The sequence below is a fragment of the Colletotrichum aenigma genome, assembly GCF_013390185.1.
Source record: "Colletotrichum aenigma strain Cg56 chromosome Unknown KSG_Cg56_contig03, whole genome shotgun sequence".
NCBI classification, from domain to species: domain Eukaryota; kingdom Fungi; phylum Ascomycota; class Sordariomycetes; order Glomerellales; family Glomerellaceae; genus Colletotrichum; species Colletotrichum aenigma.
In genome coordinates, this window is record NW_023500909.1 from 2,973,500 (window position 1) to 2,995,434 (window position 21,935).

The following is a 21,935-nucleotide window of genomic DNA, read 5'->3' on the forward strand; positions in this document are numbered from 1 at the left end:
AGAGTACGGCAGTGACCTGACCTGGAGCTGCGGACCACCACCACGGCGCCTTGTTGCCGACTACGTACCCAACACGGCAACATCCCCTTGTCACGCACGTTAGGTTCTGGTCCGACCAGCCAAGCCAAGGAAAGAACGGCTCAAGGTCAAGAACAACTGATTGTCGCTCGTACCTGAAGCTTTAAACAACCGCCTGGCCCTGCTTGCCTACTCGACCTACCAAGGTATACTATACAGCTTGATACCTGTCCTGGTGGCCAACGTATCTGGACCCCAACTTGCCTTAATTGCTCATTCTTCACGACCCTAGATTTCCCCTCACCACACCCCAATCTACCAAATCCTCCCCCCGCGGGCCCTTCGCCCTTCGCCTTCTTAACCATCCCTCCTGACAGATTTACCCCTCTCTCATTTCATCCATCGCTTGAGTGACATGAAGCCTGACGTCATGGACCAATATCATTACGACGACGGCCCCTCGTCTTCATCGGCACCACCGCCGCCCTACTCCATCTCCGCCCCGGGCTCCGGCTCCTTCGCCGGCTCCTTTGACGGGCCCGCCTCGTCATCCCATCACCCACCTGTCCCGACATCAAGCCACAGAGCCTCAGGCGCCACACCGGAGAAGACTTCCCACACCTCATCCTCCGCCGGCGGCTTCCTCGATTCGAAACGGCGCCTGGCCGATCCTAGATCGTCATCGGCCCAGTCCCTTGCCCCATCCCTCGAGGACCGTGACGGCGATGCCCGCCGGACCTTGCTCATCGTCTACATTCATGGCTTTTACGGCAACGAGTCGTCTTTCAGGTCCTTTCCGGCCCACGTTCACAATTTTCTAAAGGACACCCTCGTCGAGAGCCATGTCATTCACTCAAAGATCTATCCCCGGTACAAAACTTACAAGGCCATCGATGTTGCTCGTGACAACTTCAGCCAGTGGCTCGAGCCGCATGAGTCGGACAAAACTGATGTCATCCTTGTCGGCCACTCCATGGGCGGCATCCTTGCCGGCGAGGTCGCTCTCATGGTAAGTTATGAAATACGCACGGCGTTTTCACGTTTGCTCACGAGGTTCGCAGCCAAATCGGCATCCGTACAGGCGCCAGCCTTTCAAACACCGTATACTCGGCACCATCTCACTCGATTCGCCTTTCCTTGGACTTCATCCAGGTATCGTTGTTGCTGGCATTGCCAGCTTGTTCAGGCCAGCCTCACCGCCGCCGGAAGAGGTCGGTAACCAGCTAGATGCGTCCAGTGCCTACCTCAGTCCAGGTACTTCAGCCATGAATAGTCCCAATCCGTCTATGCCGAGTTTGGAATCAACCCCTTCCCTCGACGCGCAGCTATCTCCTCAAGGAAGCAACGCGCCGTCTATCGCTTCTTCCAGTGGTCCGCCGCAAAGCTCTGACCCGTGGTTCAACCCTCCCTTCTGGAACGACGCCAAGTTCAAAGACCGCCCATTTATGAGGCGGATAGGCCACTTCGCCAAAAAGCACAGAGCCGAGGGCGTGTGGGATCCCATCAAGAACCACCTCATGTCCCATCTCGAGTACGGTGGTTGTCTTGCAGACTACAAGGGCTTGAACCAGCGATACAATAGGCTCCGCGCTTTGGAGGATATCGATCCGCTGCAACATCTCAAACAGAACAGCGGCCAGGGCGCGAACGCAAACCAGCTGCCGCCGTCAGCCAGGGTGCGGTTCATAAACTACTATACCCTTAGCTCGGGTAGACCCAAGAAGCCCAAGTCGCCAAAGACGCCAGACTCGCCGAGATCTCCGGATCATGACGTTGCGGGACAGATGAGCACCCTTGACGTCAATTCCCAGCTCTCACCACACGGGTCATCGACACCCAGGATTTCTGTCGATAGCTCTGATGGCGAGCATTTTGAGATTATCAGCTCTATTGAAGCCGTGGACAGGAAACTATCAACTCTTCACGAGGAGCAGCAGAAACAGTCCGAGAACAAGACGGATGATAGCACGGCGGAAAAGAAACCCGAATCAAAAGGCAAAGAAAAGGAGGTTCCCGAGGGGCAGGAACCCAAGGGCAAGCAAAAGGAGGCGGCGGATCGAGAGGAAACCGGGGAGCCTTCCAAAGTAGAAGAGAACGAGCCGATTTCCGGCGAGGCGACACCGGCGGAACCTGTCCAGCCTGAGACGCCAGCAGACTTTGACCTTCCTCCCATCCCCGACCTCCCTCCACAGCCAACACCACCAGACCTCGACAAGTACACGGATAAGGACGCCCGCAAGCAAGCCGAAAAGGAGGGCAAGCGCGCGCAGAAGGCCTATGACCAAGCAGTCAAGAGCCGCGAGAAGGCCATCAAGGAGCGCCAGAAGCTCGTCGAGAAGCGCCGTAAGAAGGCGGAAAAGGAAGCCCAGAAAGAGGCCCAGCGGGTTGAGAAAGAGGAGCAGAAGAGGCGGCAGCAGGAGGAGCTCGGCCAGGCCAAGTCCCGTGAGGACGCGCTGAGGGCCGTGGAGGCAGCACAGCGACGGGCAGAGGCGGCACAGCGGGAGCTAGAGGCCGCGCAGAGACAGGTGGAGGCGACGCAGAGAGAGACCGACGCCGCGAGGAGACAGCAACCGGTGGTGAAGCCTGAAGCCGCGGAACAACAACAGAAGGCGGTTGACATGTCTGACTCGGAGTCCGAGCCGGATTCGCCCACCGGGTCCCTTACGCAGGTCGACCCAAGGCCGATATCACAAGACGGACCACAAACACCGTTAGCACCTCCGCCGCAACCGAGAGCACCCCCGCCGGCTCTGCCCCCTCGGATGCCCTCGTCTTCGAGTACGGCGCAGACAGCCCCGGCATCATCATCAGCATCGCTCGCCCCGACACAATCCAGGGAATCAGGGACCTCCTCCCGCGGACCAGCGCCAGCCGGAGCCACCCCTCAACAACCCAAGAAGCAGCGCAAGTTCTGCATGCTGCCCAGCAAGACCAACGGTCGTCGCGACGAAACGTGGGTGCCCGTCTACATGGAGGGCATGGACGAGGTCGGCGCCCACTGCGGTCTCTTCGTCCCGGGCCCGCACTATGATAGGCTCATCGGGGACATGGGCGAGCGCATCCTGGGGTGGGTGCAGGAAGACATGACGGCGAGGGCCATCTTGGAGATGTCCTAGGAGGTAGACATGAGATGGTTGCGGACGGTGTTAGCCTGCACCTCGTCTGGCCAGAAGAAGGGAGGGGTGTCAAGTCTCTACTGCAGTAATCACAACAGAACATTGCAAAGGCGGACGTAGTATATGTCAACAATGAGAAGAACCCCTCTTGAAATATCAATACACTCTACGCCGGGGACAGTCCACTTTTGACTGATATGTCGGCGTCTGGTGCCGTCTATTGAATTACTTGATGTTTGTTTGTGTGTGATAGTAGTGCTACAACGACCCAGCCTGGCTTTTTTTTGTGTGTCCGGTATGATGTGGAGGTCGTGGTGGTCGAAAAGCCCCGTCCCGTTCCTCCCCTTCGTTGCAACCTTTGAAATGATGCCCCATGACCAATGTGTGGTATTTTCTTATCCCCTTCCCCTTCCTTCCCCGAATCCATCCCTCTTCAGTCGGTCATGTTTCGTTGTCAACCTTTTGACTGAATGCGTGGGAAAAAAAAAACGACTTTGAGTAGTCTCAGAAATAGAAGAAATCGACTGTCCCCCGAACGCCCTGCTGGAAGTGGAAAATTCATCAAAAGTGTGCAGAATACCCGCCCTTGATCTGTGAGCGGCAGTAAACTGGACCGCAAAAGTGTGCCTTCCTTTCACCCCACGATAATCGTTGCTCATAGATCCTCCGATCCAAACGGTCGTTATCCGTATCACCGGTGTTCCCGTGAGACATTCTGAGCAAAACCCAACACCCTGACGAGTGAAGGGCAGGGAAAGAAAATGCTGCCTACCGCCTCCCCTCGTAGGGGATTGCGGAGCGTCGAGCCGTAACCTTGTTCTTTGCGGGGGGCGGCTGCTATGCGCCCACGGCGCTCGAACCGTAGCCTTGCGGACGCATCGTGTTCGGGAACGCCTGCCCGTTACCGCTATCCTGTGACGAGTCAGACACAGATATAGGCGGCCCGGATGAGGCATCACCCACCTTCTTGCGACGCTTCTGGCCTCCCCTGTCGTCGCCATCTCCCGTAGAGTAGCCGTCGTCGGGGAAGCCCTCTCCGTAACCCTCAAAGCTGTTGTCGCCATAGCCTCGCTTCTTGGTCCGTTGCGGCCGTACTGCACCTGGAGCTGTCTGCTGCTGCTTGCGCGCGAACGGGTTCGGCGTGGTCGCGGAGGGCGTTCCGGGCGCCGTTGCCTTGCCTGCGAGACCTTGCCTCAGGGCCTCTACGCTGCCTGTGGCGAGATCTCCCAACACTGAACTGTCCCAGTCCTTGACCGGAATGGGGCCCTTGGCCATAGTCGTCGCTCTGCCCAGCAGCGATTTCACGGTGCCAGACAGGCCGTTGGTGATCGGATCCTGCCGAGAGTTCCAGAACTCTGCATCCGGGATTTCCAACAATTCCCTAAAGCCGTGGTACGTTTCTCTCTTCTTGTCGCCGTCTTCTCTGGGAGCATCCCATTCCTGAGCGACAGAGTCGAAGCGTCCGAGGATTCCCAGCTTCTTGATCTGACCCTTGTAGGTCTTCCGTAGAGCATTCTTCTCACCGTTGGGCTTTTCGCGAGCTACTTCTGCGGCGATGCCGGTCAGGTTGAACATTTCAAAAAGATCTTCGGTGATTCGCGGCAGTCTCTCGTGGTGCGCTATTTAGCTCAGTGTTAACCAAATTTGTTCGGCATGTATGACAGTATCAAAACACCCGATACGTCATTAGGAAGGGGATTTGACAAGACAGCCTGCAAAAGTGACAGGAGCCTGCGAAGGGAGCCTTACGAGTTTGGCAAAGTAGGTATTTCTCTCCGACATCCAGGTGGAGTGCCTCGATACCAGTTTTGCTATCCTCGATGTGGACTTTCTTCTGCTCTCGATCGCCAAGATCTTCGAGCGGGCGCTTGCGCTTGTGGGGTGAGTCATCGCCCATGATGATGTCCTGAGACATGTCGGATGGCTGCGATGCGCTTCCGTTGACGCTGTGGGCTGGTGTTGGCAGTGTCGTGGTCGATGACGGGGCCGAGCTGTTTATGCTCGACGCGGGATCGGAGGTGCCAGGAGAAAATTGAGAAGGACTCTGAGGAGTTCGAGGGTGGAACGACATGGTGACGTTGCCGGGTGCGATGGGTTCTCGATCGAATCGTGCCGTCGCCGTTGCCGTTGTGGTGGTGGTGGACGTCGTCGTTGTCAGGTGAGGAGAAATGGGGAAGGTCGGAATACGAGGGATGATAGCCGCTATCGGGAAGCGTTCCGGGTGGGAAGGGGTGAAAGAAAAACCCGGCTGCTATTCGGAAAAGGTCGTAAAGAAGGGTTTCGAGCGGGATTCACGATGCGCTCGATGACTGTGGTCGTCCTGGGCTCGATCAGAGGATGAGGGGGTTGCTGTGGCGAGTCGCGCCAAACCGCCGACGGCTCTCGATCCCCCGATGCAGCGTCATGCACCGCAGTCCAATTAACCGTGGATCGCGGCGGACTTTCCTGGGTGATAAAAATTTTTGCCTGTGCCAAAATCCAACTGGCGTAGTGAAAGCGACAAGAAAATCCGACGGCGATGGGCGGCTGTCGAAGATCGGTCGTCGATTCGCGGTGTTTTGGCGGTAGGTCGTGGTGGAGTTGAAGGAGATGAAGTCTGAACGGCGCTGGGTAGAGTGAAGGGGGCGGACACATGAGCGAGGCAATTTGCTCGCTTAACGGGGGTGGCCGCCTGGGCTGGGCCGTGGGCTGCGCTGGCTGGCACTGGCACTGGCACTGGCTGAGGTAAGGTGAGGTGCGGTGGAAGAAGGGCGGGCGGGAGCGAGTGGACGAGGTAAGTTTAGCAAGGGGGTGTGCGCTGTGTGAGGTGTGAGGTTACCTCCAGTTGTGTGCTGTCGGAGGGAGAGCGAAGGGGAGGAGTGGGCCTAGGCTTTGCCGCGGGATTGGAGAGAGGTGGAAGTCGAAAGGGACTGGCGAGGGAAAGAGCAGGAACCTGCCTGCCTGCCTCCTGCCTGCCGTTCTTGGGACCGACCGGAGCAGCAAGCGGCCCAAAGCCCGCGCAGCTGGAGAGTCTAGGTAGAGCCCTGAGGGGCCGTCTACGCGCTGGAGGTACTCTAAATGCATCTGGGTTAGGTGCTTCATTCCGCCGTAACATGTCTCGCAACACAGGAAGGCACGTCCCCAGCAGCGAATCGTCTAGGAAACCATGGCTAACCGTGCCCGCTCCGACACCCGACACCCGATCACCGGCCCTGGCTGATGGTTGGGAGGAAGAGGGACCCCCCAGGGACAGGTGTGGCTGGATCAGGCAGCCGGCAGCGACACGACCACGTCCCACATATCCGTACCACGACCACGCTCACCTGCACCCTCACCTCGACACTGTGACGCACGTGACAGACACGGGCCCCACCCGCAGTACGGGCCAGCCTGAATTTTTTTAAACTTCGCGGCCGAGAGCGGCAGGCCTTGTTTCTCTCTTTTCCTTCTTCAACAATTCCAGACCACCTATTCAAATCATCGCCAGCCTGCCTCGATTTTACATCGCTTCCACGCTGCTGACGATTCCAAAGGATGTGTCGAGATTGACATTAGTCTTGCTTAAAACAATTGTTGTGAGGGCCCCTCGTGCGGCTTCCATGATGCGATGATCACCTGACGCAAGAGACATGCTCCGCCCATTGGAGTTGTATGCCAAAATCTTTTTGCCCATTCCTCGTGCGATGACGGGGTTGCCTCCATTCGTGACGCAATGCCATTTCGAGCCCCAAATCGCAGATTCATCTCCCCAGCAGGAGCTTGCTGAATAATAAGGTACGCTTCATGGGAGACGGGATGGGGAACTGGCTGTACAGAGACAGGATGACAATCTTACATCTGGTAAACCGATTGCTCAGCCGCGAGTGCGTCGTGTCGTCTCATTTCGGCCTATGCGCGTTGACCAGGTTGAGCCTGCGGAGAACTGGCGTGTCTGAATTGCTCTGGACTGTGGTCATGGAAATATGCGGAATCTTCTGGATCATGCAGCTAATCTGTCTCGTCTAGTCAGATCCACTCCGAACTCCAGATCTGGAACTCCAACAAACCTGTTGTTTCCAGCAATTCGTGGCGGCCCAAGTAGACCATATAACCGCGTGTCTCATATTGGCCAGATTCATCCAAACCGTAGCTATTTTCATTCTTGGGCTACGAGGCTTCTGAGATTTGGATGGGCTGTACATCAAGCAGTTAATTGGCCTGGACAGACATAAGCAGACTTGATCAACAAAGCAGAATGCTTTGCTTAGATGTTGTAAAATAGCTTTTCTATCTTTATCAAACTTTTGAATTTATTCTTGAAAAGAACATACACAGCTACAAAGGCTTGGATGGGTTCGATTATCATTCCTTTCATGAGGCATCTTGCCATGTTCATCAATACCGCCCAACAAACAAAAATCCTCTAGCAATTATTACAACGAATTTCTGTAGATTTGCGCGCCTCCTTGGCGGAAGGCAATCGTATCCCTCCTTTGCATAATCATCAGTGTCCTGTTGAGTGCTTGCTCAGTGTAGCCCTTTTGCTCAACCATCTCGCGCTTCAATGTAGACAAGTTGGTGCTCCAGCCAACTGCCAGGCGTCGCTTGAGCTCAGCCTCCAGTCTGTTGACCTCATCGTTGAGCTCCTTGCTTCCTTGGTTGCTGCCCTGATTGACAGCGTCCATGGTGGAGCAGAGGAAAAGTCTGATTGCCTCGTCCACATGCTCCTCGGTAGCAATAGGAGACAGCGTCAACTTGGCCAAAGACTCGGTAATACGGACAATGGCCTCAAGTTGACGGACAGTAATCGGGATAGAAGATCTCGTGTTTGCCTCCATCTCCGCGGCGTGGACCTGCCTTCTGATGGAGACGAAGTGGGACGACAGCTTCTCAGCGGCCTCTGGGCTGAGGCGAGGAGCCATTCTCCTGATAATATCATTAGCATGCCATCTTGGCCGTTTATGTTTGCTGGACAACTTACGATTTGCAGTAGCTGATGTATCTCTTCATCTTGTCCACTGGGATCTCCGACTCAACTTGCTCTTCCGCACCACGGCCACCCATATGGATGCCCATAACGTGCTTCGCTATCCTCTCGTCCTTCTCGCGTGTGTGCTCATCCTTGACGATGAAGATCATGTCGAAACGAGACAAAATCGTGGTCTGAAAGTCAATGTTCTCACCAGGAGTCTTCATGTCGTCGTAACGACCGAAGATGGGGTTGGCTGCCGCCAACACTGATGTTCTGGCGTTGAGAATAGTAGTGATACCGGCCTTCGCAATAGAGATCGTTTGTTGTTCCATGGCTTCGTGAATGGCCACTCGATCCTCGTCACGCATCTTGTCAAACTCATCGATACAAACCACACCACCATCAGCAAGAACCATAGCACCTCCCTCGAGATAGAATTCGCGGGTAGATGCGTCGCGCTGGACGGATGCTGTCAGACCGGCAGCTGAAGAACCCTTGCCGGAAGTGTAGATGGAAATCGGTGCGCACTTCTCCACAAACTTAAGCAGTTGCGACTTTGCCGTACCAGGATCACCAAGGAGTAGGACGTTGATGTCTCCACGAAGCTTCATGCCGTCTGGCAAGATCTTCTTGGACCCACCAAGCAACAGACAAAGAATGGCCTTCTTGATGTCGCGGTTTCCGTAAATAGATGGCGCTATGCAGTCGGCCATGATGTTGTAAAGATCGGGCCTTCTGCTCATCTCTAAGAATTCTTGCTCTTCCTCGTCAGAGAAGAGGGCCTGGCCTCTTGCCGTCTGGTCGATATCTGTCTGGATGCCTACGGCTCTCAGATAAGGAGTGCGAATGGCGACAGCACCGCCGGTAGCCGAGTTCTTGGTGGCTTTGTTTTGATAGATGGAGAAGATTCCCATCACTGTACACCTTGAGCCGGGGACCACACGGTTGGTCAAGTAGCGGTCTGCGGAGATGAGAACGTGTCTAGGAAGTTCACCAACAGGAACCTGGTCAGGGGCCTCCTGGAGTTTGATAATCTGTTGGTCGACAAATCGCGACTTTTCGTGAAGCACAAAGTACGGGTCGAGAGGACATTTGGGGGTAGGGTCGTTGGGAATTCTCGACCTGCCGCACTGCCTGGGGAGTGTGACACCCGTGAAGCCGCCCAGCACAGGGATTGTTGACGCATGGGCGCAGTTGCGGCATTGGATCGCGATTTCTGTCGCCTTTGATGACATGACAGAAGCACCAATCACGATGCCTGGCACCCTAACGAGTCGCGATATCGTCATCGAGTCCAGGTTGCGAATCGAGACATCGTCGGCGTTGGAGTGGAGAAGCAGCTGGTGTTCGGGAAGGTCGACCTTGGCTTGTTGGGGGAAGACGATTCGGTGCGTGCATTTCTTTAGAGCGGCTTCGAACTGGTCGCAGAACGTCAGATAAGATTGGTGGGCATGTCGAGACTGAATCTTACCAGTGGGATAATCTCAGCCGGTTCCGTCACAAGCCTATGCGCCAACTCCTCGCTGTAGTTGATCAGGTCGTTAATGTCGACATCGCAGTAGTACTTCTTCAGAAGGGCGTTTTCCTTCAGTTGGTTTCTGTTGAGGAGAGGTCAGCAATCGCGCGACTGGGCGAGTGTCGGAGGTGTCGCAACCAACCTGTAGGTGTAGTCGTTGTCATGTCTGAATTGCAGAATGAAGTTCTCCAGCTGAGTCTGAATCTGTGTACGGTTGTCCTCACTTCGGCCATCACTCGGCTCGAAGACGTGAGTTGAGTAGATCGATCGGCTGTCCATCGTTGCGATTGCGATCCAAGGTTGGCGGGCAGCAGTTCTTAGAGGAGCGGTGTTGAGGATCACAGATTTGGACTGAAAATGTGGATGCTAAGGAGGGGCAGGTTGCGCAGGGAAACTGAACGCGCCCCTTTCTTTCGACGCGCTTTCGCGTAAAGTGGTTACTTTGCTAGCGCGAATCTGACGAGTACGTACCCGCATGCGGCTGGGGAATTGTGACAGCTTATCTTATCTGCACGTGAGATCTGCGAGCATCACGGCTTCCGTCTGGGACGCAAGCCCCTTGGCGATGAACTGCGAACGTGGCTAAGCTTCGAGCTGCGCAAAGACCAACTGCATCTTTCGTTCTTTGCTTGTCGCGCTTGACCTGTGTTTCCTGTTGCGAGCCAGTTTTCCCGAAATTTTGAAGCCGATGCGATCTTGCCAGCGATGATACCCCGGTAGTCTGGCTACGTGGCTGTCAGCTAATACGGTTATCGGCTCTCCTGCGACTCAGCGAACCGTCGAGGTCCAGAAGCAGCTCCCACCAGCCCACATCACATCTGGGGTCATTACCTTGCATCATGTATTCCTCTTCGGCTGCCCGTAAGTCGATGGACACAATATCCCAACCATCCTCTCCGCCGGCTTCGCGAACCGAATTCCCATTTCATAAGTAAGCTACTTTCCTTGCTTCATTCCCGGCCACGTTTGCGCTAACAGCAACCAGACCAGGACATGGCTACCCGCACCACACCGGCCGACGCGGCTCGACGGCGAGCTCGATACATTCTATAGGTGGATCTCTCGATACGTCGTCCAGTAGCTGGGCGAATGCGGTGTTGGAATCTGGGCAAAATGGTACAGAATTGTTACAATCGAAGTGCTTTGTCTTGTGCTGACAGCGAACCAGCCATCTCGACGCTCCTGCAACCACCCATCGTTCGAACAGGTCTACAACCTCACACCTCTGCGCCCGCTTCGAGTGCCCATAAACCCCCCACTTCTCGCGACATCCCTCCTGTAACTCTTACGAACATCCCTCATGTCGACCCGTCTGAATTCAAGCCATACCTGTCGCAAGTTGGCGCACTTTACGAACAGCTCCGCCGCGTCAAAGAACAAGAAGATGAACGTCCAGGCTCGGCAGGCCGAAGATCGAGTAAACATGACGATTATGGAGAACTGGATGAGAGTCACTTGAAGCCAGCCGGTCGCCAACCAGCCAGGCGAAAGTCTTCCATCGCCTCCATTACATCGATATCTTCTCTCGAAGGTCCCGGTCCGTTACGCCGTAGCAGCTCGGGACTAAGTCGGAAAGGTGGCCAAGGACCGCCTCCATTGTCAACGATTCCCAATGTCTACTTTGACGACGACTTTCATCTCGAGAATCCCAGGACGTTCGATGTTGTGAGCGAACGTTCGGAGGTTGTTCCTCCAGCACCAGGAAACACCGACGCTGGGAGCAATGGAAGTGTTGTGGCACCCAGAAAAGCGCTGGCAACAAACGCGATTCTCCAAGAGAAATTGTCCTGGTACATGGACACCATCGAAGTTCATCTGATCAACAGTATATCAACGGCGTCGACCACCTTCTTTACTGCTCTGGGCTCGTTGCGCGAACTTCACTCGGAGGCGGCAGAGTCCGTGGACAGGATCAAAACACTTCGAAAGGAGCTTGAAGCCCTCGACGAGGAAATCGCCACGAAGGGCCTCAACATAGTCCAGAAGCGCCGCCGGCGAGAAAACGTTCAAGCCTTGAACGATGCCGTACTGCAGTTACGACATGTCGTGGAAGGAGTTGCTGCATGCGAGGCGTTAGTCGATGCCGGTGAAATCGACAAAGCTCTGAGCAACATTGACACTCTGGAGCTACTCATCGCGGGCGAGCACGATGAATCTGCAGAAGCCGAGGCGCCGATATTACCTGCGTCACGGCTCAGAGATCTAAGGGGCGCAACGGCTTTACAAAGCGTTAATGAAGACTTGCATCAATTGCGCTTCCGCATTGGGCGAGCTTACGAATCCAAGTTCCAGAGCTTGCTGCTTGCTGATCTGCGCCACCACGTCGAATCTGTCAGTTATCGGGACGTTCTACTGCGATGGAGCAGCTCGTCAGTGCGGGCCAGGGGCGGTGCTCTGCGAGAAGCGGCCTCATTTCCTGCCTACCTTGGCTCAACACAAGAGCTGCGCAAGGCGGTTATGCCAAATATTCTTGGCCTTCACCGAGCCCAGCACATTGCAACTGCTATAAGCGCTTACAGGGAAGCTGTTTTGCGCGAGGTGCGGAATATTATCCGCAGGCCCATGCCAAGCTCCAATGACGACGATAACGAATCCATGATGTCCGCGTCTACAATGAGTGGCGGTAGGCAGCGAACGAACCAGGAGAAGTCGTCCATATTGGCAAGAAATCTCCGAGCACTAGATCCAAAAGATGCCGAGGAGTTGCTTAAAACTATGTATATTGGCGTCACAGAAATCCTGCGTCGCTTGACCACTCAAGTCAAGGTGCTGCTCGACATCGCAAGCTGTCTGACTGAGGAGGCCACTGCGGCAGGGCTCAAATCCCCGCCGATCCGGTCGCCTCTTGCAAGCCCAACGCCATTTGACCGAGAGTTCCCCAGGATGGACGTCGCTCCAGGCAGCTTTGAAGTCCAAGAGGAAATACACAAAGCAATGGACGTCCCCAATTTGGTTGGGCAAGCAGTCGACATGGCCCAGGACAAGGTCTTGAAAGTTCTGAAGGTCCGGTCAGAACAAAGCACGCACCTGACACTGGGTTGGTTTCTGCGATACTTCACGCTGAACCTTTACTTTTCCAATGAGTGTGAAGCGATTTCGGGACGAAGCGGCACATCACTGAAGACCCTTGTCAATAGCCACATCAAAGAATTCGTTCAGCAACACGGAGAATCTGAGAAGCAGAAGCTTGCTCAGGGCATGGAGTCGGATCAATGGAGTGCGAAGGACTTTGATGAAAAATCCAAAATACTACTTGACCAAATCCTCGAGAGCAGCACTAAGGATGCAGCGGCATGGACCGAAGGCACCAAGATATGGGAAGATCAGCCCGACGAAGAAGCATCGAATGGAGTTGATACAGCACTGGAGACAAACGGTACGAGCAAAGAAAAGGCGCGAACGGCAGAGATTGAAGGGGAGGCGTTCTTACTACCGAATGCTGCGATTCTCTGCCTCGAGGGTATCTCGCACTTCCTGCATCTCATTGGAAGCATCCCGTCCATGGCCACAGATATCGCAACCTCTCTCATTACTTACTTACAGCTGTTCAACTCTCGCTGTACACAACTAATTCTTGGCGCGGGTGCTACTCGATCTGCGGGGTTGAAGAACATCACAACCAAACATTTGGCTTTGGCATCACAAGCTCTATCATTCATCGTCATGCTGATTCCCCATATCCGGGAATTCGTCCGGAGGCATGCTGGCTCAGGTGCAGGCGTATCCAGCTTGATGGGCGAGTTCGACAAGGTTCGCCGCCTGTTCCAAGAGCACCAGAACAGCATCTACGACAAGCTCGTGGAGATTATGAGCGGTCGCGCGGCGGCGCACTCCAAGGCCATGAAGGCCGTCGACTGGGACAACGACACAAGCCAATCGACACACCCTTACATGGAGACGCTAGCCAAGGAGACCACGACCCTGCACAGAGTGTTGAACAAGCACCTGCCCGAGAACTCGGTGCAGATGATCATGGGTCCCGTCTTTGCAAGCTACAAAGACCAGTTCGGAAGGGTCTTGCAAACATCAGACCCTAAGACGGACACTGGTCGTAATAGGTACGCTTCTGTCGCTAAACGAATGTTTCCACTTATTGACACGCGCGCAGCATGCTCCGAGACGTGGACTTCTTCATCGCAAAGCTCGGCAAGCTTGATGGCTTCCGCGACGCTGGCGACTACCTCAAGGGCATCATCAACTCCAAAGAAATCAAGACGACCCCGTCGCCTCCCTCGGAGAAGCAGGCAGACGGCGGATCGGAAACAACGGTGTCAACCACCACATCAACAGCTGAGCCGGGCAGCCGGCAAAGCGCAGAGGACGGGAAGACGGAATCGCCTTCAGGGGCAGAGGAGGAGCCAAAACCGTCGTCGTGATGTTAGCTGTAGGATGACGAGGCAGGGGGGAGGGGGGCAGGATTTCAATCGTGTGGAAAGAGCGGACTAGCATGTAACGGCGTCAATTTCACAAGGAAGAAAAGCTGTACTTTTTTTTGCTACAGGTAATGCTGTACCACACATTCCACTGGAGAGATCTACAACGTACCATGCGCGGCCCGCCTTTAGCTGCGTTACCCCCTTTCTTGCAACTCTTTCCGATGTGCCACCACACGGAGAGAGGGACATGTGCACAATGAGAAGAAGTCACGACGACTGCAGCTGGGCGTTTCCCCGCGGGTAGTCGCATACGTTTGCCCGTCAGTCAAGGGAAGCCCGCATCCTGCGTCGTTTCAGACCTGCCACTCCCTCGTCGGATCCAGCCTGCCGGGTCCTTTGGTAGTAATCGTCAATCGGGCAGCTGATGGGGGAGCGATCGGCTTGTCTTTCCCTTTTGGTGTTTTTCAGCTCCCCGCAGCATACGACACTGGTAATCAAGCAGGACATACCCTTCATTTTCATCTCCCGCCAAGGGGGAAGGCGAGAGGATGACGATAGCAGTTTAAGTGGCTGTCGTCGTCGTTGGCTGCTGACGTTGCCCGTGGCCTTACCAAAAAGCGCACCACCCCCCGGGGTTCCGCCTTGTGGCCAATCAGAGGGGGAGGCCCGACGTCCGACTCGGATACCCCTGCGACGCGTGGTCTTTACTTCCCAGCGGCACGGGTCAACGGCAACGTCGTCTTTTTCTTCCCAATCTACGACAATCTACGACGAGTATTGCCCTTCTGCCTCCCCCACTGAGGAGTGGAGGCGGTGCGACGTTTCTTGCTTTTCGGGGGCTGCAGAGGCGTTGTCTTTGTCGTTGCTTTATCCCGGCCGTTGAAACGTCTGTGGGAACCCCTGCCTTTTTTACTTTCCCCCCCCCTTGCTTTTCTTCTTTCTGCTGCTGCAAGCTGGCCTGTGGTTAATGTATGTGTTGGTCTGTGGTCGGCGGGAGTTTGCTGCTTCTGCTTATGCTTGTGGTTGTGTTTCCGAGTTTCTTCCCAACGGACGGGGCCAGGGTTGACAGACTACGGATACCACGATGGAGAGTCGGGTGTGGTATTCCTGCACAGATTGAAGGGGCGGTTGCAACGGTGATCTTTTCCTTCTTGCTTGGTCTATTTTTCTTCCCCTTCTCGTTTGAAAAGGGAGCAACGGCTCACAAACGTGCGCGCTGGCGGGAGCTAGATTAGCCAGGATAATTAGTTGGTAGTTTCCTATTTGAGAAACCTAGACTTTTTTTGGTGCCGGCTCAGCCATGGCACAGACCGTAACGTCCCCCGGCAACTGAGGTCGGAGGTGGGCGCGGGCCTCCCGTCCTTCATTTTAAACTCATAACAGAAACACACGAGATGAGATGAACACCTCCTCGCCAGGGGTTAACAACAATAAACATCGACAGAAACTAGGATGAAGAAAAAAAAACAAAAAACATCGAGGTCACTTTAGAATGAATGGCACAGTGGACAGATGAGCAATGGGATGTTTTGAACGCTTTTGATTTTTGATTTTGTTTTTTCCTCCTTTGGTGCAAAGGCTTTCCCTAGTAGGTACACGAAAAGTCTGTATGAACAGAAGAAGTTTCCCTAAATGGTGGTGCGCAAAGGAGCGACAAGAAGTTTTTGAGATCCCGGCTTCATCCCATAGAATAAAGTCGAAACGCCAAAAAAAAAAAAATAGAAAAAGAGAAGACCAAGGCTTGACAGAAAAGTCTTCTCCATGACGGTGAGAGGGGGAGAGGGGAAAGCGAAACGCCTGAATTGCTCCAATTGCTCCGATTTTCCCCTCGAAAGTCGAGTCGAAACTCCTCCGCCGGTGTTGAAATAAGGTGTAAACACAAAAAGTTGCTCTATATCCCAGAAGTTTTATCTCTCCTCTCCCCCCTGGCGAAGAAGCCATTCGCCGCTTGAGACTGTTGGGGTATCCGTTTTGATATTTGATGGTGTAAAAAGGAATGAAAAACAAGATGAATCGCTGAACTTTTTGAGGGTTCGTTGGCTCATCCCGTGTGAAGTGGTCATGAAGTCGTGGCGCTCAGCGCGTGAGAAAGGTGTCCGCAGGAAATGATAAAAGGTGTCAAAGTCGGAAAGCTTCGACAATTTACCACTTGCCAAGGACGAAGTCACGCTTAACGGCGGGGGCCTCCTCGACCTCGGCGTGGACGTCGCGGGAGGCGATTGAGGTCAGACCGTTCTTGCCGAGGGTGCAGATGAGGTCGGTCTCGGAGGTGGTCTTGGTCTGGATGTCGTCGGGGAGGTAGTAGGCGTTGTTGCACAGGAAGTTGTCGCAGCCGGAGGTGGGGGTCTGGGCGGAGGCGGGGTACATGAGCTTGACGCCGTCCATGTCGTTGGCGTTGACGATGGCGGAGACGTCGAAGTAGGTCAGGTCGTTCCAGCCGTTGAAGGCGACCTCGCCGAGCATGCCGGTGGTGTTCTCGGAGCCGTCCGAGACGGAGTACCAGTTGCCGATCCAGGCCTGGGGGAAGTCGACGGTGGTGGAGCCCTTGGCGGGGACCTTGACAGAGTCGATGGCGGCGAGGCCGGAGTTGGCGATGAAGTAGATGGTGCGGTCAGTGTCGTCGAGGGACTTGAAGGTGACGGTGTTGGCGGCGACGGCAACGGCAGAGCCGAGGAGGGCGAGAAGGCTGGAGAACTGCATCTTGAAGGATGTGTTTTGGTGTTTGTTGATGTGTGTATAAGTGCCGAGGATTGGGCTTGGAAGGTTTTGGTTTTTGAGAGTGAACTGTAAACGTTGTCTACAACAGTTGTACAGGTTCAAAGGCAGTTGTTTGATGGTCACAAAGGTATCTGAGCCGCTGGCTATAGACCTTGGAATGAAGAGTTGCCCGGGGTTGGGTGGTGTGTGGTTGAGTGAGACTCGAGTTGTTCTGAACGGGACCTAGCCGTTACAAGAAACTTGGTTTGTTTAAGCTTTCAAAGGAGTGAAAAGCTGTAAGTGAATTGAATGAGGCTGTCTGAAGAGACGAAAGTGCCAAATCGAAGGATGGTGATGTGGGATGAAAATTCAAAACCGGGGACAGGAAGGAGAGGCACCAGGGGGATGAGGGAATACTTATACATCACGTCCGAATGAAGGAGCACGAGGGATTAGGGACATGCTCGCTCATGAAAGACGTGTGGTGGGGAGCTTTGCTGGAGCTTGGAGGCGTCAAGGAAACGTCGACCACGTCTGGTGGAGACGTCAGCCCGAGGGTGTTTCCCAGAGATGCATGGAACATGCCCCCATCGGAGAGTGGGCTTGGATATTGGTCAATATGGCGGTAGAGCTTGTAACTTTGTATCTTGTACACGGCGTTGTAACTTGCCAGCCATGATTGGACGTGTCCGTGGAATTAATGGCCTCACCAAGCTCAGAGCTCTGGGTCTGGACCTGTTGGGTTTGCCATCCTTCCGGGCCCTACACCACTGGGCATGTTGTCGTAGCATAGGGAGTAACCGTCCAAGACGTCCGGCGTTCAGGCTGGCCTTGGTGCTCCAGACGAATGGCTCTCCCCCATCGTTTGGAGCTGGAACAGGGGGAATCGACGGGACAGACGACATGAGAAGCAAATCCAATGATGGCCCTCTGTCCCCTCCCAATCCGCATTTCGTCAGGTTATTTCGAGGACTCCGCAGTCTGCACCTATTCTTGGGGGCGTTTTCAGGCTGTGTCTGGGAGTTCCTTTTCGTTTCTAGCGCCAAGGCCGCCCTCTTCGGGGGCTAGAGCACGGCTTCGTTCGCGCAAATGGGATGGGGATGGGGGCGCCGCCAGGAGAGGACGGGTACCTGGCGTCAAGGGACGGGCTCGGACTGGGCAGTGCGGGTGCGGGTACGGCACTCTTGCGGATGGTGGAGGGAGTCGGTACTCCAGCCCTGGTGTGGTGGACAGACAGACCACCATAGCGATTGTTGTGAATGTATTTCGAGTAACCCACGGATGACTCTGCATGTATCTTCAGGGCTCTGCAGGTGCGTGTTGGCACTACGCAGTACTCGGCAGGATCATGGACGTCAGCCCTTGGGGCGGTTTTGGTTTTTTCTTAGCTGCAGGACGCATCTGCCTTCGAACACCTCTTTCGCAGCGTCATTGGTCAACCGGCGGGTGATTGTGCCTGGTACCTGACACTAACAACCAACTCCGCGTGGCGTGCCCTGACAGGCCCGAAAGAGGAGGAGAACAGCCTGCGTCGTCTTCTGTCGAGGTACTCGAAAAAAAAAAAAAGGCGCGATTCGAGGCAGCCCAGCACGCAAATTAGCGCCGCGGCACCGCGGCTCATGATTCGTAGCCGACGAGGGCCCCATAGAAAGACCCATGCATGGCAGGAGTTCCAGTTCCCTGAGTCCGTCCTTGGAAAAGAGGGCCAGGGCTGCTGCCCCTGGCCGAGGCGCCGGGCTGCCACGACGATATGGGAAAGATGTGCCGGCCACTACCGAGAAGACACCCCCTGAACCGCTGAGGAAGGCCGGACAGTGCAGCCGGCACGGAAGATGGGAAGGGAGGGTGCGGGAGTGCCGTGCTGGCGTGCTGCGGCCTATGCCACTTGGGTGAAGGCCAAGGCAGTAAGGCAGTAGAAAACAGGGCCCAAGTTCCCGTCGCGCTGGTTCATCTGGTTTCTTGCGCAGGTCCAGTTGGCCGATCAATGTGGCGAAAATGCGGGCGACAGTGCTTTGCTTGGAAGCCGCCGCGGCCAACTACTGCGATACACATTGGGCGGGGAAAACAAACAACAGACGACAGCCAGCCAAAATGGCGCCGCTTCGTTAGGTTTGCTGAGGCTGGCTTCTGAACATTGGATGACAGCCTGACTTGCTGTCGACTCAGATAAAGGGGAACACGCACAGAGAGGAAAAGAGACCTGGTCTCGTGTGGCCGGGGAAGGCAAAAAAGAAAGGACGGCAGCGTATCCGTAATGTCGCCAACAAACCGAGTGACCTGGCAGCGAAGGGACATCCATCTCGGTTCGAATCCTCCTGCGACACAGACGATGCCACGAAGCCCGGAAAATGCCTCTCTGTTCCCTGGCAGACTCCATCCCGTCCTCGACAACTCGTCACCGACGAAAGGAAGGGGCACTTGGCAGAAAGGTACTTGCGGAGGAGAAAGAGGGGAAGGGGGAAAGAAACTTCAGCGAAAAAAACTGGAAGAACTGGGTCGCTGACCTCGGTGGGCGAATCGGGGAGGATGGTTCCCAGCTCACGGCCCTGGGACCGCGGTACTTTACCACTTGTCCAGACACTGGCCAAACTTTTGGAGGGCAGCTCCAAGGTTGTGTTTCTGGGAACAAGACACGAGGGAATAGGATGTTGGGAAGGGGACGAGTGGGCTTGTGCCTGTCGATCATATTCCGAGTGCGTGGTGCGGTGAGCACTGTAGCCAGGAGGTACAGGCACAAGGCAAGCTTACCGCCGTGATAGAAGACCTCGCATCAGTACACCAGGCGCCATAACATTTTCCACCAGCGCCGTTGTTGAGTGTACTGGGCGGAGTTCCCCGGGCACTGCCCGACGACTGCCCTGCCAGGAACAAGTTTTGTGCTTGCATCCAGACCTGATTTACGGTTTGCCAGTGCCGGCCGCCCAAGCTGTGTCTGTGCCTGCACATCTCGACGGCCTGGAACCTCAGGTGTGGATGCCTCGCTGAGTTTTCGAGGGATTTTTGAAAAGGATTTTTTTCTTTCTTTTTGCCTGAGTCATCCCATGTACTTCCTGACTTAGTAGGTATCTCGACCGAAGGCTGCATATTGAGCGGACGGCCGAGCCACCGTCAGCCCGTCGCTGACCTTGCAGTCAGACGCCTCAGTTGCGCCGAGTGCACCCCATGTGCTAAGTTGGGACGAATACAAATGAATAATCAATATGTTCAGAGGCCTCTCAGAGTTCTCAACATCCTAAGCCGAATCGCAAAAAGAATGGACCAGTCTTGCGCCTCACCGGAGCAACGCAATGGGCTTCGCAACCTTGCGAAGTTGCAAGGTTCGTGGTTCGAATCTACAAGCTCAAATCTAAGGTATTATTTAGAGTGAGAGATGTGCTGTCAATCACCAGCCACCCAGCCCGTCAGCTCGGTCGGTTAGAGCCAGACGAGCAGAAACCCCAGGCTGCGTTGTATCAAACATGTGCTTTCCTCCTGGGATGGTATTCAACCAAGTTTTCCTGCCCGTCCTCAGGTACACTGTCACTGCTACCTGCACCCGTACGTCAGGGACGGGCACACACAGTTGGCAGTCGCAAGTGGTTGCATGCGCATGTGTTCCTTGGCGGCCCGTCGATGATCATTGGGACGGGGACGGTCGAGACCATAGCCGGGTACCCACTGATCATCACTCACTTTCCGGACGGAACAAGGCCGTTGTGCATGACTTGCGCAGGCACAAGCACAGGCCCAAACCGTCGCCCAGCAAAAAGAAAGAAAAAACCAGGAACCAAACGGCCACGGACGGTGCATCTGCCCTCCGGCGCGAAGACTGCTCCAAACGGAAAGACTGTCCGTTCGAGAACGGGGTGCGGGCCTCTGCGGGCCTCCAGGTCCTCTTCTCCGTCAACATCACAAACTCACAGGGGGTTCAAGCCGGGGAACACTTCTTGCGCTTCCACTGCGTCCCAATTTTTCGTCCTCTTCCACGACTTCTCGCCTCTTGCCTCTTGCGGCTGCACTTGCTCGCTTGTCATTGATTCATCAGCAGCTGTTGTCACTGGCTGAAGTGTTGGCTGGAGGAAGTGGAATTCCCTCACACCTTCTCAACAGAACCGCTCTTCCTCCTCCACCGGACCGCCGTTGCATTCAGCAGTGGAACGCCGCAACATGGCCTTGCCAAACTGGCTTTTGAGTTGGCCCCAGAACCGTCACCAGCGTCACAGAAGGTTGTAAACTGGCACTCTGCGAACGGTTGCGGAGGTTCGTGACAGCTCCTGACCTCATCATATCCATTGGCACCCCGCCATTCACCGTCATCTCCAACATGTGCCTCCTCTTTACAGACGACATATTCCCACCACGGAAACCAGTGTTCCGCCCAACAAGTTGAGCTTGAGACGATGGCAAGACGAAAATCATGTGAAAAACCTGTCACGACCTTGGCCATTTTTGCCGGTTGCCCACCATGGCACCAACGCCACCGTCATCGCAACCTGCGCAGTAAAAAGCTTTTCGCCCGAGGTCAGTCCGGAGGTTCTCCGTCGCTTGCCGATCGATTCGGATGCTTCGCGAGGGGCACGGAGCATTGACGACATATTGATCAACTCTCAGAGAACCAAGATCCAAGAACCTTGAGCATTAACTCCAGAGCTGAGCAGAAAAGCCCCCGCATATCCATCACTATGTTCCAGCGGGGTTCTCCCGGGCCTGTGACGGCTGATCGATCGAGGCATTGACATATCTGGGGCTGAACCTCGTGCCGGTGGGCACTTACAGACCTTGGAGCCGCTGGGATGGAAGACGAGAGCGCTTTTCCCGCTCCGGGCTGACAGCTGAGCGGCCTCGCTAGAGAAACCGCCATCGGTCGGGACGTTCGTCCGGTTACCGGTCCTGGGCTGATCTAATCGCTTTGCCCAGAAATGGCAAATAACGGCTCGCCGACCTCGGTGAACTGCTCAACTGCAGTGGTCGAATGAAGCTGTCAGGGTCACGCAAGGCACAAAGATAAGCCTATCGATCCTTATTGGGGCGAGATGTCACATGCTAAGCTGCAGTTGTGCTGCAGTGTCAGCAGAGATCATCTCAATATCACATCTTGGACATGTTGCTACACATGGTTGAGCATATGTTGGGGATGAAGTGCGTCTGCTCAAGCTCTTTGGGAGCCTGGTCTGCTTCTCCCACGAGCCGTACTTTCCACTTCTTTTATTATCCATTCGCAAGGTGCAGAGAAGTCTCTGTCCCGAAACGTTGTTGACCTTGTCGCCGCACGAGCTTGAGACATGTTGTGACATGAAAACATG

General features: G+C 55.0%; 5 protein-coding genes across 5 annotated transcripts; 2 read left to right on the forward strand and 3 right to left on the reverse strand.

The window, feature by feature from the left end:
• Positions 1–448: 448 nt before the first annotated feature.
• CGCA056_v004762 (Reticulocyte-binding protein 2-like protein a) lies at positions 449–3,134 on the forward strand (the record flags this gene model as incomplete). Its single annotated transcript, XM_037320017.1, has 2 exons — positions 449–1,027; positions 1,080–3,134. The coding sequence occupies 2 exons, from the start codon at positions 449–451 to the stop codon at positions 3,132–3,134; spliced, it is 2,634 nt and encodes an 877-aa protein (XP_037181470.1).
• Positions 3,135–3,971: 837 nt separating this feature from the next.
• ROX3 (Mediator of RNA polymerase II transcription subunit 19) lies at positions 3,972–5,205 on the reverse strand (the record flags this gene model as incomplete). Its single annotated transcript, XM_037320018.1, has 3 exons — positions 3,972–4,046; positions 4,098–4,753; positions 4,884–5,205. The coding sequence occupies 3 exons, from the start codon at positions 5,203–5,205 to the stop codon at positions 3,972–3,974; spliced, it is 1,053 nt and encodes a 350-aa protein (XP_037181471.1).
• A 2,320-nt stretch (positions 5,206–7,525) lies between these two features.
• On the reverse strand, positions 7,526–9,859 carry mcm5 (DNA replication licensing factor mcm5; the record flags this gene model as incomplete). The annotated part of the gene is made up of 4 exons (XM_037320019.1): positions 7,526–8,018; positions 8,074–9,482; positions 9,536–9,662; positions 9,723–9,859. The coding sequence occupies 4 exons, from the start codon at positions 9,857–9,859 to the stop codon at positions 7,526–7,528; spliced, it is 2,166 nt and encodes a 721-aa protein (XP_037181468.1).
• Positions 9,860–10,419: 560 nt separating this feature from the next.
• Positions 10,420–13,956, forward strand: CGCA056_v004765 (Vacuolar protein sorting-associated protein 54; the record flags this gene model as incomplete). The annotated part of the gene is made up of 4 exons (XM_037320020.1): positions 10,420–10,441; positions 10,571–10,696; positions 10,749–13,638; positions 13,689–13,956. The coding sequence occupies 4 exons, from the start codon at positions 10,420–10,422 to the stop codon at positions 13,954–13,956; spliced, it is 3,306 nt and encodes a 1,101-aa protein (XP_037181469.1).
• Positions 13,957–16,098: 2,142 nt separating this feature from the next.
• CGCA056_v004766 (uncharacterized protein) lies at positions 16,099–16,656 on the reverse strand (the record flags this gene model as incomplete). The annotated part of the gene is made up of 1 exon (XM_037320021.1): positions 16,099–16,656. One exon carries the CDS (start codon positions 16,654–16,656, stop codon positions 16,099–16,101), a length of 558 nt encoding a protein of 185 aa, XP_037181466.1.
• Positions 16,657–21,935: the final 5,279 nt, after the last annotated feature.